We start from the raw sequence: 17,416 nt of genomic DNA on the forward strand, positions 1-17,416 counted from the left end.
ATTAGAGCATATTGAGGTTTTTCATTCCACTACAATTCCCATGCCCTCCAATCAATTAATCGGTAACAAAGCCAACTCCAACCCCCTGGTTTTATGATTCTAAGTAATGCTACAGAAGCATAGAATAATTCTAGCTGAGAATATATTCATTCATATATTAAAATATATTGTTCAATACTCTGAATACAATGCCATACATATATTGAAAGGCAGTGCCCTAACACACAAAAAAGATACTAAATTTGTAGTAAGAGTACTAATTCAAAATCCTGGCTCCCATCTCTACTAGCAGTTTGACCTAGGCAAACTAATTGCCTTCTCTTGGACTTATTTCTTATGCTACCACATTAAAAAGTTATTTGACATAAAATTGAAATGTAATCATATTTTACATAAAATGGTGCAATAAAATGACAATAAAAAGTTTCATGAAGTGTTATTCACATGATTTTAACCTCCAGTGGAAAAAGATATATGCAAAAGGTGATGCAGTTAACAAAAATATAAAGATATATATGTGTATGTGTGAAAGAGAAAAAAAAAACTTTTAGATCATAATTTTTAAATATTTTATTTTACTAAATATTTTTCAAATGAGTTAGTTGGAGGTATAGAGATGATAAGTATAGTAATTCCATAATATTCAGTTTTGATATATCTTTTTTCCTAGGAAAAGGAAGATGACAAATCAGATACATCCAGTTCTCAACAACAGAAAAGCCCTCAAGGTTTAAGTGACACAGGATATTCTTCTGATGGAATATCAGGTTCCCTTGGTGAAATTCCAAGTCTTATACCAGGTGATGAAAAAGACTTGCTGAAGGGACTGAAAAAAGATTCCCATTCTCAGGAAACTAGTCCTACCAGTCCTTCAGATTTAGCGAAATTAGAAAGTACTGTTCTGTCCATTTTGGAAGCTCAAGCTAATTCACTCGTTGATGAAAAATCAGAAAAGAAAAAAGAATTATATAGTGGGCTTCCTGAGCAGCCCAAAGATCAACAGAAAACGAAGGATTTTCCTCTCACATTGGAATCTTACAGTTCAGAAGAAGAGGAACTCAAGGAAGCTCAAGAAGAAAAGAAAGATATCCTTGTAAGAGGTGATAAAGAAAATATTCCTTCCATTAAGGGCCTCAGAGAAAAAACTGACTTTGTAGATGATGGAACAGCTAGAAGGCAGCGATATGATTCCCTAGAAGATAGCAGTGAGAGTGAAAACTCTCCTGTCTCAAGAAGGAAAAGAAGAACTAGTGTTGGTTCATCAAGCAGTGATGAGTATAAGCAGGAAGACAGTCAGGGATCAGGAGATGATGAAGATTTCATTCGAAAACAGATTATAGAGATGAGTGCTGATGAAGATGCCTCTGGTTCAGATGATGATGATTTCATCAGGAAACAACTCAAAGAAATCAGTGTTAGTGAGAGTCAGAAGAAGGAAGAAATGAAAGGAAAAGGGAAAGGGATAATTGGGAAGCATAGAAGACTAACTAGAAAGAGTAGTACAAGCTTTGATGATGATGCAGGAAGACGTCATTCTTGGCATGATGAAGATGATGAGACATTTGATGAGAGTCCAGAACTAAAATACAGAGAAACAAAAAGTCAGGAGAGTGAAGAACTTACTGTTACTGGTGGAGGAGGTCTTAGAAGGTTCAAAACCATTGAATTAAATAGCACAGTGACAGATAAATTCTCTGAAGGCTCTGTGCAGAAGAAAGCAAGTTTATATTTTGATGAAGAACCTGAACTTGAAATGGAAAGTCTCACAGATTCACCAGAAGATAGGTCACGAGGAGAAGGATCTTCGAGTCTGCATGCCTCTAGTTTCACACCTGGCACATCTCCCACATCAGTGTCATCCCTTGATGAGGATAGTGACAGTAGTCCTAGTCACAAAAAGGGAGAGAGCAAACAGCGTAAATCTAGACACCGATCTCATGGTCCTCTTCTTCCCACTATTGAAGATTCTTCAGAAGAAGAAGAAATGAGGGAAGAAGAAGAATTATTAAAGGAACAAGAAAAACAACGTGAATTAGAACAGCAACAAAGAAAGAGTTCCAGTAAAAAATCAAAGAAAGATAAAGATGAACTTCGGGCTCAGAGAAGAAGAGAAAGACCAAAGACACCACCAAGCAACCTCTCTCCAATTGAAGATGCATCTCCCACAGAAGAATTACGTCAGGCTGCAGAGATGGAGGAGTTGCATAGATCCTCTTGCTCTGAATATTCACCCAGCATAGAATCAGACCCAGAGGGGTTTGAAATTAGCCCAGAAAAAATAATAGAAGTGCAAAAAGTTTATAAATTGCCCACAGCTGTTTCTTTATACTCTCCAACAGATGAACAATCTATTGCGATTCAAAAAGACAGTGGTCAAAAGGTATTGAAAAGTGCTGAGGAAATGTATGAAGAAATGATGCATAAATCCCACAAACCAAAAACATTTCCAACTCCAACAGAAAAGGATGAAGTATTTGAGAAAGAGCCATTGTATGGTGGAATGCTAATAGAGGATTATATTTATGAATCTCTTGTAGAAGATACATACAATGTTGCTGTTGACAGCAGTCTATTAACAAGCCAAGATGAGAGTAGTGAATTTATTCAGCCTGTTGGGAGAGAGAGAAAAATGAGACTTCCAGAGGAAATCTATGAAGATCCTATGCAGAAAATCTCAGATCTGCAGAAAGAATTTTATGAGCTAGAGAGTTTACATTCTATGGTGCCTCAAGAAGATATTGTATCAAGCTCATACATCATTCCTGAGAGTCATGAAATTGTGGATCTAGGGACTATGGTAACATCAACAAGTGAAGAAAAACAGTTATTAGATGCAGATGCAGCCTATGAGGAACTCATGAAGAGGCAACAAATGCAGCTCACTCCAGGATCTAGTCCAACTCAACCAGCCACTGAGCATGATGTAACAGAGCCTATGATAGACTTTGACAGAATGCCAGATACCTCATTGACATCTAGTATTCTCTCAGGAGCCTCACTTACAGACTCAACTAGTAGTGCAACTCTTTCTATCCCAGATGTGAAAATAACACAGCATTTTTCGCCGGAAGAAATAGAAGATGAATATATAACTGATTATACCAGAGAAATTCAAGAGATAATTGCCCATGAATCATCAGTTTTAACATACTCTGAGCCCTCAGAAAGTGCAACATCTGTGTTACCATCTGACACGCCTTCTCTTACATCATCCATTTCATCTGTTTGTACAACAGATAGCTCCTCACCTATTACTGCACCAGAAACTGCAACTGCAGTTTTTACAGATACTGGGGACCAACTAGCTAAATTTGACGATCCCAAAAAGATTCCATCATTACCTCCCTTGCCAGTAGACACAACAGCAAATTCAGGAATAGATATATCTTTAGATCAGACTGCCCAACCCCCTCATCAAACTATTGTTGATCAAGTTGCAATTTCTCTTCCTGATGTTCCACTTTCTGTCACACTACCTGAAGAAACCAAACTGAAGCAGTCGCTTTCTGACTCTTTATCTGTTGATTCATCTGTATCTGAAGAAGAAGATACAGGAAGAAAAAGTAAGAGTAAAAATGGAAATGGCATCATTCTGGAAACTTATAAAGAAAAAAGTAAGGAACCATCACTACTCAGAATTAGCTCTGTAGATTCTGCGCCTGCCCAATCACCTCCAAGTACCATTGCCATTCCCGTTAGTGATCAAATGTCAACAATTTCTTCTCTATCTAGAGAGGTTACAGATATGGCCAGAACTGTATCACAAATACCACCTACAGCTCCTTCAGTTCCTTCTGTGACACCTAGAGCCCCTCTTCTTTGGAGAAGTGCTTCTTTGGAGTCATCTGCCCCACCCCCACTTGCTCCTGCACCTCCCGCTCCTCCTCCACCTCCTCCTCCTCCTCCTCCCCCTCTTCCCCCACCAACTCCACCTAAGCCTGCTATTTATCCTAAGAAGAAGTCAGTGAAAGCTCCTCCAGTGACATTAGCTACTGTTGTCCCTTCAGCTGACACTGCTATGACTGTGGAGGCTACTGCTACTCCAAGGAACAATGGAACACCTATAACAAAAGTATACACCCCTGCACCACCTCCTGTTCCACCTAAGCCATCTTCAATTCCATCAGGACTTGTATTTACTCATAGATCTGTTGAGGGAACCAAACCTCCAATTGCTCCTAAACCAGTCATTCCTCAACCTCCAGTAACAACACAGATACAAGTGGATACATATCCCAAACCAGCAGGTTTACCCTTAACTTCAAGTATGACTTTGAATTTAGTGACTTCAACAGAGTATAAATTGCCATCTCCTACATCCCCCTTATCACCACATTCTAACAAGTCGTCACCAAGATTTTCCAAATCATTGATGGAGACTTATGTTGTTATAACATTGCCATCTGAACCAGGAACTCCAACAGATTCTATAACTAGTCAGGCAGTGACCAGCTGGCCTCTGGGTTCACCTTCTAAGGAATTGGTTTCCATTGAGCCTGTATTTACCACAGTTCTTCCTGTGACAGGGATAGAGCTTCAGAGCATGTCAGATCAGAGCCTGTATACCTCAGGTGCTTTACAAGCTCCTTTGGCTGCCCCAGTCATGACACAATCTTCATTCTCCATAGGCCCAGACTCAGTAACTCCATTACTATCAAGTGAAGTGACTAAAACTATGATTTCATTAGCAGATAGCACAGTTCCTACTATTGATTCAAGTAGTATTTCTATAACCATTCCTCCAGAACCTATACCTCAAGAGCCATTAGCATTAGAGAAACCAAGATATAAAGAAAATGGAAAGTTTCAGCTCTTTGGGGATGTTATTGATCTGCGTATGGTACCAAAAGTAGATGGTGAGATAACTGGAAGCTGCATGGATCTGTCTGCTTCAACAGTAGATGTAAGAAGACAGGTTACAGCAAGTGAGGCACATGGCAGACAAATCAGCACAGTCCAACCTGCTATTGTAAATCTCAGTGCAACATCATCAGTAGTGACATCACTAGCCCTGGTCACAGACACTATAGCTGTTGTAACATGTACAGCTAATGTAAGTTATACCACAAGCACAGAAAGCCTGATTGGGGCAGATCATTCTATGACACCACTTCAATTAACAAAGTCAAAGCATCCTGAGCCTACTTACAGAAAAACAAGTGCCCAAGTGTTCCCTACACTTAGGGAGGAAGCCCCAATAAACTTATCTCTAAGTACTTCTGCCCATGCGGTACCACTGCCTACCACCAAACCTGTCACTGCACCACCACCTAGTGTTACAAATGGATGGGCTGATTACTCCACATCTCAAGGGCTTGAAGATGGTGGTGCAGTGGACCTCAGCACTACAAAGTCTCACCGAACTGTAGTCACAGTGGATGAATCTTCTTCAGGTGTTGTGACTACTGTCATAGAAGACGATGAGAAACCAGTGGATTTGACTGCAGGAAGAAGAGCAGTTTGCTGTGATGTTGTTTATAAATTACCATTTGGAAGAAGCTGTACAACACAACAGCCTGCAACCACTCTTCCTGAAGATCGGTTTGGTTATAGAGATGATCACTACCAGTATGATCGGTCAGGGCCGTATGGTTATAGAGGCATGGGTGGCATGAAGCCTTCAATGTCTGATACAAACTTGGCAGACTCTGGAGTTTTCCTCTATAAAAGTAAGAATACCTTTGATTATACTGGAGGGGCTGATACAGCAGTAGATCTAACTTCTGGAAGAATAACTACAGGTCAGTATGACATGGCAGCAGATCTTTCATTGAAATATCATTATGGGGTCGCTCATCTCATTTCAGGATGAAATTTTTATCCTTTTTTCCCATTATGTTTATTTTCCCCCTTTCTTTTCAATGATATCCAGGCATATTGTGAACTACACGTGCATTTTTTTTAATTTCTTCATTTTACATATGCTCTGCCCAAACTGTCTGCATGTGCCTGCATGTTCAACATTGCTTATTCTTCGCATATAAGTAGGCTAAACTATGGATTTGCATGCAGTTGTCTCCATTATATTCATCAAGATGAGAGGGTTTTCAGACACACAAAGCACCATTCTTTTTTGGAACTGGACTATAACTCTACCCTGTATTTCAGGTGAGGTAATGGATTATTCAAGCAAGACCACAGGTCCTTATCCTGAGACTCGACAAGTTATTTCAGGCTCTGGGATTAATGCGCCACAGTATTCGACAGCAAGAATGACCCCTCCACCAGGAGCCCAGTTTGGCGTGGGGAGTGTTTTGAGATCCTCTAATGGTGTAGTTTATTCTTCAGTAGCAACTCCAATCCCTTCTACATTTGCTATCACTACACAACCAGGCTCTATTTTCAGCACTACTGTGAGGGATTTGTCTGGCATCCACACAACTGACACAATAACATCTTTGTCTGCTTTGCAGCAGACCCAGCCATTACCTCGATCATACGGTTTCCTAACAACAGGGGCATCTGATAAGGACAGTTCAGTGGCTGCTATAGATTTAGAAACAAGCTTGCAAACTCTGACTGTGGAAAGTCTCGCTGCTGAGGCCATTGATGTTATTCCCACTTTGACCACAGCATCGGAGGTATTCCCCGAAGTCCTTGGAGAAGACAGTGCTCTTGTCATTGGCACTGAAGAAGACAAGCAGCAACAACTTGACTTAGAGCGGGAGCTCCTCGAGCTCGAAAAGATTAAACAACAGCGCTTTGCTGAGGAGTTAGAGTGGGAACGACAGGAAATACAAAGATTCCGAGAGCAGGAGAAGTTTATGGTTCAAAAGAAACTGGAGGAGTTGCAGTCTATGAAGCAGCATCTCCTCTTACAGCAAGAAGAAGAAAGACAAGCTCAGTTTATGATGAGGCAAGAAACACTAGCTCAGCAACAGCTACAACTTGAGCAAATCCAGCAACTTCAGCAGCAGCTTCACCAGCAGCTAGAAGAGCAAAAGATCCGGCAGATATACCAATATAACTATGACCCGGCTGGTACAGGCTCTCCACAAACCACCACTGAACAAGCGATTCTGGAAGGTCAGTATCCAGTGGGAGAGAGCAGTCCGTTTTGGACAGCTGAAGATGTTACCACCACAGCTTCGACAGTGGTAGCCATTGAAATCCCACAGAGCCAAGGCTGGTACACCGTTCAGTCTGATGGTGTCACTCAATATATTGCTCCTCCTGGCATACTGAGTACTGGCCCTGAAGTGCCTCTAAATGATGTTGTTGTGAAAGATGAAAAGCAACTTAAAAAAAGGAGCTCTGGAGCCAAGCTGCGAGGCCAGTATGATGAGCTGGAGGAAAGTGTAGGGGAGGATCCCAGGGGTTTTAAAAAAATAGTAGACAGTGGAGTACAAACTGATGATGAAGATGGAGCAGACAGGAGTTTTACCAATAGGAGAAGAAGAAGTAAAAAAAGTGTGGATACAAGCGTCCAAACTGATGATGAAGATCAAGATGAGTGGGATATGCCTAGTAGATCCCGGAGAAAATCACGTTCTGGAAAATACAGTGATAGCACTACTGACATTGACAAGACCAAACCCCTTTCCAAGGTATCTAGCATAGCAGTTCAAACAGTGGCAGAAATATCAGTGCAGACTGAACCAGTTGGGACCATAAGAACACCTTCCATCCGTGCTCGAGTTGATGCAAAAGTTGAAATAATCAAACACATTTCAGCTCCTGAAAAGACATACAAAGGGGGAAGTTTAGGATGTCAAACAGAGGCAGATCCAGATGCACAGAGTCCTCAGTATTTGAGTGCTACATCTTCACCCAAAGACAAGAAACGTCCGACACCTTTAGAAATAGGTTATTCATCTCATCTTCGGGCAGATTCCACTCTACAACTTGTACCATCTCCACCAAAATCTCCAAAAGTCCTTTATTCACCCATTTCTCCAATTTCACCAGGCAAAGCCTTAGAATCAGCCTTTGTACCTTATGAAAAACCCATCACTGATGATATTAGCCCTCAGAAAATATTGCATCCAGACATGGCAAAGATTCCACCAGCAAGCCCAAAGTCTGCAAAAATGATGCAGAGGTCAATGTCTGACCCAAAACCTCTGAGCCCAACAGCAGAAGAGAGTTCCAGAGGTCACTTTCAGTACACGGAGGGCTACTTGGTAAGAGTTACTCCTTTTTTTTTTATATATGAGAGCTAATTTCAGTAGTTACTTATTATCAGCTATAAATGTAGGAGACTATGTAGAGACTTCAAACCTATAGCTCACGTAAAGCTTCAGTACAATTTGGGGAAAATATAGCAGTGACTAAATGATGTCATCATTAAATACCGTGTTTAGAGCAGTATATGTGATACCGTGAGGCTATGTCAGAAGGTAATTTGCTATAATAAGAGTTGATGTAACAGACACTACTTTGTGAATTTTGTGTCATTTAACATGCATTTCTCTCTGTTGCTTATTTATTATATTGTGTCTACTGATTATTTTTGTATATTTAAATATAGCTAACATAAAATTGAATATAAAAAGACCAGGAGAAATATTTCCACATAACAAGTTGGATGAATTTCTATAATGCTGGTCACTAGACATTCAGTCAGTCATCATTTATTGAACACCTTTTATGTGCAAGGCATTTTGATCAGCACTGGGGGATACAAAGAAAAGCAAAAAACAGTCCCTTCCTTAGAGGATCTTACTCTCAAATGGAGGAAGATGATATAAAAAAGAATAGATAGAAAGTAAAAGGAAAGATACTGAAATTGGGGGTGGGGGTGGGGGTGGGAAAGACTTCCTTTAGATGATACTTTAGTTGGGACTTCAAGTAATTCAGGGAATTCAGGAAGTATAAATGAAATGGGAGAAATTTCTAGGCATGGGAAAACAGCCTGTGAACAAACACTGAAACTAGAGATGAAATCTTATTTATATGAGAACAGCAAGAGGCCAGTGTCTCAGGATTAGAGTATATGACAGACAGTAAGGTAAAAGGGATCTAAAAAGGCGGGGTTGCCAAGAGGGGCCTACATTATGAAGGAGACTTTGAATGTCAAACTAAACCAAGGATATTCTTTTTGATCCTGGAGGTGATAGAGTTTATTGAATGGACATGTGTGTGTCTGACCTATGAATTCTGAAAACCATTTTAATAGCTGAATGGAGAATAGGTTGGAATGGGAAGAGAGAGACTTGTAACAGACAGAACAACCAGAATTCAAATGCATTAGCCTTAGAGCAAGGTAATGGGGGCCTGTGCCATGAAGGGGGAAGTATCAGAGCAGAATAAGGGGCACATCTGAGATACATTGCAAAGGTGAATTCAACAGATATTGGCAATAGAAAGTGAGAGTTAGTGACAAGTAGAAGATGATGCCAAGATAGGTAGCTTTTCTAGGTAGACTAGCACCTGTTTCATTTCATAACTTCAAGCTGCCATTAGGGTGGTTAAAAAAAAAAAAAACCTTTAAAAGGAAAACAAGCTAAGAAACAAATGATAAAATCTCTTCTCTCTTCTCCCATTGGATCTACTGGGTTAATTTTCTGGGACAACTCTAGAAAATGGAAGTGGGGATCTGTGTATGAACTTCAGTCCCACATCCTTAAGCCATCTCTTTTTTAAAAAATTTAATTCTCAGATTATCACTGTTCTGAATGATCAAAATTAGACACCACCCATAAGGGGAGTGGTTTGAAAAGAATTTAGATCTCTCCTTGATGAAATACATTATGTCAAACAATGTTTCCGATTTGGATTCAGATTGAAACAAAAGACACAAATAGGCATGTGATTTCTTAAAGGCTAAATTGTACCTGAATTTCAGAACCTGTAAAATACTTGTGTAAATTATTACTATCATTGCTTTTCCTGTAATATTAGAACTTACCAGTTAGATTTGACTAAGAAAATAACTTTTTTTTCAAATATTTAATGCCATATGTAAAATATCAGCATGAACATTTAATATTTGAAGTAGTTTCATATGTAACTTATCTTAAGAAAATTTAACATATGAACATCTTGAGTTACAAAAACAGATAAAGAAGGTAATAATTGTTTTTCATGATAATCATTTTTACATTTCTTAGCATCAAATTTTTTCAACAGTAGTTTAAAATGGCATTGATTTGCCAAAAATCCAGTTTTACAATGCCTTTTTTAAGGACCACATTAATTATATAAGATATATTTTTAGTAAATCATGAGATATTTACTTGGAAAAATATAGTCTGTATATTAATTATGACTTGCAACATTTGAATATAATAAAATATTTTTACAAAGGCTAAACTTTTAAAAAGAAGTTAATCCCTTAAGCATAAAAAGAAAAAAACAACAACCATTTATTCATTTATTGTTTTATTATTTCCTCTATATAGCTCATGATTTTATTTCCTAATTAAATGTTAACTGCCTCCAGAGAAAGAACTGATGGAGTCTGAATGAAGACAAAAATGACTATATTTAACTTTCTTTATTATTTATATTAAAATTCTCTTCCATAAAATAGCTAATATGGAGAGAAATTTATATATTATTGCACATTTAAAGTATATATCAGTTTGCTTGCTATCTCAGATAGTAGAAGGGAAAGAAAGGAAATGAGGGGATAATTTGGGTTATTTTTTAAAATGAAAGTTAAAAATTATTTTATATGTAATTGAGGGGAAAAGAAAACATTAAAATTAAAAGTAACCTAATAGGACACAAAGGCTGTCAATATTCTTTTTTGTGGGATCATGCCAAAAAGTTCTGCTTATTTTTGTTCATAGATGTGTCTAATAACAGGTATAACTTAACTCTAGATTAGCTGAGAGTCCCTGAGGCACCTTCAGTGGTGCACAAATTAGAACTCTTTTCATAATAAAACTGAGATGCTTTCATTTATAATATGGTGAATATTAGCAAATGGAAGCTTCATAGGCAAAAGCTCTTTTAAGGACTCCCAATATTTTTTTTAGAATAGAAAGGGGTCTTAAAATATTTAATATCTACTGTTTTAAATTAGTTCCTCAAATGGAAAAAAATGAATTGAACTTCAGGGTATAACAAAATTTATATTTCTTTTTGTTTAAACCAAAAGGTTTTATTTTAATATGAGGGATAAATTAATAGAGTCTCAAAGATTCTATTCTTCAAATGTGTATAATAATTTTACATGTTATAGTTTGAAAGCTGTCATAATAATCTATGGAGGTATCAATAGGTTTTCCTATAAATCTATCTGTCTACATATATATGTATGTGAGTATGTTTATATTTACTTAATTTTTATAGCCTACAAACAATCTACATATATGGGAACATCTGCTTTGACATAATTTTAAATATTTAATTTCTTTATCTTTAAATTACTCAGATTGAAGAAAATATAGCTCCTAATTAAATTAAGAAATTGCAAATTCAAAATGATAAGTGAATGTGTTGGGGAAAATATTAAATAAAAAAGAGATTCATGGTGCTATGCAACAACATTAAAAAGGCTGGTAAAGAGCTGTTCCTTGTGACTATATCACTTATGGAGAACTCTTGATTATCAGTTTTACTTTGGTTTTTGGTCTCTGGATTTTGCCTCTATCAATTTTCCCCCCATATTCATTGAGATTTTTAGGCTGGATGTTAATTAGCTTTCTCGTCTGTCCAGATATTAGAAATGACAACCAACCAATCTTACAGCAAAGGCTAGGACTCTGCACTGAGGACTGAGCACCCTAGTGAGTGGGTCATCTTTCTTGGACCCTTTTATTTATACTGTTAAGGCTTCTCATATGGACTTTCATATTACCCAGCTGTCTCTTGCACACACTTCTAGACATAAATATCAAAGTCTTGATTTTAATAAGAATGTTCATATCAAGGTGATAAAATAGAAATTTCCAAAATCTTGGCAATTAGAAGATATACAGAGCTAGTCTTTCAACAGTATGATTTTTATTTAATAATTTCTTTAAAGAAACTAATATTCCTTTATTTGGTAGAATTATAGAATTTATTCATAATACCATTTTGTTGCTTTTTCAACATATTTATCTCAATACAAATATTTTACTTTTCCTTTCATTACATTTATATTTTTGGTTACTTAAAGAGTATAGTTTGTGAGCAAATGATGGAGGCAGTAGGGATGAAGGAATTGAAATCTAGAAGAGTTGATGTCCATTTAAGTCAATTGATAGAATTGCTTTAGATTTACCCTAATGTAGTTTGAAATGTCCTCATATATTATGTAGAAGTGTTATTGAGAGAGGGAGAACAGTAAAGTGATCATTTTAGAAAATGATAGAAACTGTAGATTTAAAGGAATCAATAAATAAATCTACCATTTAGTTCCTGGAACATTTGTGAAATGTACCTTTTAAGTAATAATCAACTTGTTTAAAAACGTAATAGTAGTGACTTGGAAATGTCTATTTTATATTACCAAAGGAAAAAAGGAAGAATATGGTTACACTATCGAGGAATGATGATGACAATATTGATATACATATAAGGACCTAAGTCTTTTACCAAAAACTTTGGAGTTACAATAATTCTTCAAACCTAATAAATGCTGGATGAATTATAGATGCATATGACTCTTAATGACTGATTTGTCTAGTCAGATTGTTGAATCATGATAAAGTAGATAAATACTAGATTCTTGAGGTCTGGAGAAACACCAAGTCAAAAAAATCTCTCTTCCATTTTGTTTATCTTTTACCTTTGATTGAAAGTATATATTTCTCTTTGAATGTATTTTGAGGGACATTTTAAAGTTCACTGAACAATAATTGTTTTGCTTCAGGATGAAGCTAGATTTATATAGTTCTTTTATTGACAATGTAGCCTCTTTTAGAAGATCACAATCATTCTAAATCCCATGATGTTTAAACCTGGTCAAGTAGGTTAAAAAAATGTTACCACTAGAAAAAGATCCTAGAAATCATGTGGTCAAACTATTGGTTTACAAGTGAGGCCATTGAGACCAAGAGTGAAAATATCATATTAATTCAAGTTTACATCAAATACCAACTCTTTAGTTTCATGGAATGCAAGTAAGTATTCAGATTTCCATTTTCTAAAACTTTAGAGTTCTAAAAAATTTCTGTCTGTCTTCTGAATCCTGTTTCGGAAAATCAAGTTTTCTTATGATTTTCCCCTTAGCTCTATCCCAAAATGAAGTGTGCAATAGTTTAATTTTCTATGGTCATAAGAAAAAATTGTATTAAGGTCTTTAAAATAATAATCTAATTGTATGTATTTTGGTGGAGAGATGTATATTATTTTTGTATTTGTATTTATATGAAACATTCCACTGCCATATTTAGTAATTTGGCCAATACATTATAAACCAGAAACCAAAACCTCCCTAGAATCATTCATTAATCAACAAATATATTTTAATTGAATTTTTATTTTTCCAAATTACATGTAGATAACATTTTCAATAATCATTTTCAGACATTTTGTGATTGCTGCTCTATCCCTCCTTCCACTACCCAAAATAGCAGATAATATGATATTTTTATATATGTGTTATATATATATTATATATATATATATGTGTGTATTATACAATACATATTTTCAAGTTCATCCTGTTGTGAAAGAAGGTAACACTAGAGAAAAATACATGGAGGAAGTACAGTAGAGAATGGTACATTTCAATCTGCATTCAGATTCTTTGAGTTCTTTCTATTATGGTGGATAGATTGTTTTATCATAAGTCCCTTGGTGTCCTTGATGCTGCTAATAATTAGATAATTCACAGTTGATTATCATAATCTGTTGCTATTACTGTGTACAGTGTTCTGGTTCTTCTCACTTCACTTTGCAACATTTCATATGAGTCTTTCCAGATTTGTTTCTTTATTTGTTTTTGGTGATCATCTTGTTCACTGTTTCTTATGGCACAATAGTATTCTATTACAGTCATATACCACATCAACAAACATTTGTTAAGCACTTTTTATGTGCCAGAAGAAAAGAAGGCACACTGAAGCATTTGGCTATGACCCACACTTCACTTTGGACAGGAATAAAACCATCACATCATTAGTAAGAATGACACTTGTATGGCAGTCTTAGGTCAACATGTGGTCCCCATATCTCCAAATACTTCTCATTACCAAGTTGACACATTTCTAAATTTTCACCATTAGAAACTTGTTATTTTAGATCTTGAAGTTATTTTTTCTACCTAACCTCTTTTCAAGATTTCACTAGAATTACACCATCATTGCCAGACCATAAACTTCTTAAAGACCATAAACTCTTGAATATGTATTCTTCATATGCATATTCATCACAGTACTGCATAAAATGTCTTAGATGTTGTAAAAACTTGAAAAATTATTTTACTATGACTTACTTTACTTTTGATTAAGTAAACAAATGCCAACCCATTCCCTTTTTGAGGCAGTTCTAATCATTAGTAACTTCATCCTTAGTCTGAAACCTAATCAGCTAATTTGTAATTTTATCTTTTGGTTGTATTTTAATCACTTAAGTAATATTTAAATATTTTCATATGAAATACAGTTGAAAATAAGTTATGTTTAAACTAGAAAAAAGATATAAGCAAGATATGACAGTGGTCTTCAAATACTTGAGAGTATGGAAAAGATGTAATTAGGCATATGTATGTTATTATTAATATATTAAATTATATAATATTACCTGAAATTGGTAAGAATATGTTCCATAATATTTTTGTCATGAGGACTTTTTTATTTCTCTGTGATTAAGGCAACCACACATTCATTAGGATGACAACACTCATTAATTTGCTTCTGCAAATTGTTGTTAACTTTCAATATGGATATCTGATGATAGGGTCCAACTGCTCACCCTCCCTCAAATCCATAATTGTTCACTTCTTTTCTTCTATTAGTGCCAAGACTTAGAGACTAAGAACCAATGTGCTATCTGGGGAACTCCTAGTTTGAAAACTTAATGGAAACATAAAATTTAATATGTGTGTTTTCTTAAAACACTTCAGCAGTTCTCCTATATAGTGAATAAAGTCATTCAATTCCATATATTTCCAGCTGAGAAAAGGGTATTTCCTACTCTCTGACCCCCTGCCCCAGTATTTTTCCATAGTTTTATCAATCATCAGCTCAATTCTTAGACATGAAAAAGCTAACAACATTGGGCAACCTAAACAAGTCTTTTTACAGATACTCAGTCATCTTTTTTCTTTAATTTCTTTTTTGGTGGGGTTTCTTAGTCATCATCAACAAACATGAAAGTTTCAAAATATAAAGATGAGCTTTATCCCCTAAAAAGAGGACTGCATATGAAAAATCACCTCATGTTAAATGTTGTCGAGTCTTTCTTAGAGTGTGTATTGAATTTAAAATGATAGTAACAAAATTGACCTATTTGCTTATGATAAGCACTGAAATGTACATTACAACTTAAGTTATCTTCACAACTGGAATTTTCCCCTGGAGACCACGAATTCTAGGATTCTCTGTCTAGTATTAGATTATATTAAAGTTCTTATCATTGATTAATTAATGGAAGATTCATAAAGCTATTTTGCAATATTTCAGGTATGCAGTATGAAAAAAAATGAAGCCCTAGTAATAGCTTTTTAGCCTATCTATTAATGCAGTTAGTGTTCTCCTTACCAATTATGTGGTCTGTGAAATACTTAATATGTCTAAACCAAAAGCAAAGTGAACACTTAATTCTCCTCAGGCTATTTAATTTCTATTATATTTTCCTTCCATAAAAGATGACTGTGCTATATTACTTCATCATCCCCTGGGTCAAAAATAGTATATTGTGGCATTGGATATATCTGGATGCAGATACTTCCTTGAATTTCAAAGCTTCTTTAATTCTCAGTCAGTGGTAATAAATATGAAAATAAACCACTATTTCCTATCACTGATGCTTCATGCTAGAGTTTGGGGCCTAGGACTGAGGTACCAAGAGCTTTCTGGTAAACAACAATATAATCTGATAATGGAACTTGGTGTGCCTAAAAAAAGAAGTTTTGCTCTTGTTATAGAAGCTAAGAAGTTTCATCAGTATCTCTACAATTGTGCTTTTATACTTTGTAATAAAAAAAATCCTCATAAGATTTTTATGAACATGAAATTACATCCTTAATATTATTATTAATTATACTATATGAAAGTCTTTGGATGAGAATTTTCTTTAGCTCAATATATTTGATCACAGGTTTGGAATGTCTTAACTGACTTGTCTGAGTAATGTACATCTCAGTTACATCTTCTGATAAAATATTAGTAACTGGTGCTACCTGCCATTACAAAATTTTTTATTTTACCACTCCTCTAAATTATTTGATCTCAGAATATAGTACTGATTTATTTCTTCAGCATGAAAAAATACATTTAAATAATACTTAAAGATGCCCAAACTGCTTTCTTCAAAACATCCCTATCAGGAAGGACATTTGAATATTATTATCATCCTTTTTTTTCAGGTGAGGAAAGTAAAACATAGATAAACTTTGGAATCTAGATTGGTCCATATTCTTGAAAAAAAATAACCTTCATGAACAGAAGGCACATGGATGAAGCTATAGAAATATATAGATGTAGTTCATAGATGGCATGATTAGATACAATTTTAGACCTGACATACTTTTGCCAATTATAATCAGTCATACCAACATCATACCCTCATCCCTCAAGAAGCCAAGTAGCAGTGTGAGAGGGTAGGAAAAGGGACAGAAAGCAGGTTCCATGGCATATGGGGATGAGCGATCTCTCTTCCAATTTCTAATATAATTACCAGGCTACTCCAACCTTCTAATAGCTGTACCCTAGAGATTCAATTCAGGGCTGGGGGGGGGGGGTTGACAGGTAATGATAGAATGAAAGCCACTTCCCTGATTGTTCTCAAGATGGGAAGGAAGCTCTTAGTCATCTTATCTTCTTCCCACCAAAAACTGATTACACAGAAGATCATGACAAATAGCTTTATTAAATAAAACAAGCAACAGAAATTGGTGTTCATATCTATTAAACTATACTCAAAGAATAGATGAATAAATGAATAATTTGTCTGGAAGAAAGATCAAATCTTAGTTCAAACCAGGTTACAAGGGGCAGTCTTACCAGTGGAAGTTTGTGCTTTAGGATTATGCTAAAACTCAAAGGATATTGAGATCTGACATTCCCACATGTCTCCATTTGACAGGTCTCCTCTTAGCCATTGAAAAGTTGCAATCTTGACAGTGTTATGGACGTTTCTTGAAGTATGTCTAACAAACTAACAGGCTAATAAACAAACTTTTCCCCTCCTGCAGGGATGCAGTTCTGTTTTCTCTTACCAATCAGAAGTCATGTCTCCTTACTTGTATGTGGCTCAGATCATAGCCATGTCTTTCAGAAAACTACCCACCTCACCTGGGCAAAAGTGGTTATTAAATCAGCATTTGAGGATTTCCTCTTATTGCTGAACAACTAGTTGATATGCTCCCAACACT

The 17,416-nt window shown here is 35.9% G+C and overlaps 1 protein-coding gene across 5 annotated transcripts in view; it reads left to right on the forward strand.

Annotated features, from left to right (window-relative positions):
• The window catches only part of PCLO (piccolo presynaptic cytomatrix protein), a 623,741-nt gene that overhangs the window by 280,769 nt on the left and 325,556 nt on the right, over positions 1-17,416 (forward strand). For all 5 annotated transcript variants that reach the window (XM_056799474.1, XM_056799475.1, XM_007504012.3 and 2 more), the window contains exons 5-6: positions 671-5,741; positions 6,109-8,123. In XM_056799474.1, the coding sequence (XP_056655452.1) occupies positions 671-5,741; positions 6,109-8,123 (7,086 nt within the window). The remainder of the gene's footprint in view (positions 1-670; positions 5,742-6,108; positions 8,124-17,416) is intronic.

This window comes from Monodelphis domestica, chromosome 5, assembly GCF_027887165.1.
Source record: "Monodelphis domestica isolate mMonDom1 chromosome 5, mMonDom1.pri, whole genome shotgun sequence".
Lineage (NCBI taxonomy): Eukaryota > Metazoa > Chordata > Mammalia > Didelphimorphia > Didelphidae > Monodelphis > Monodelphis domestica.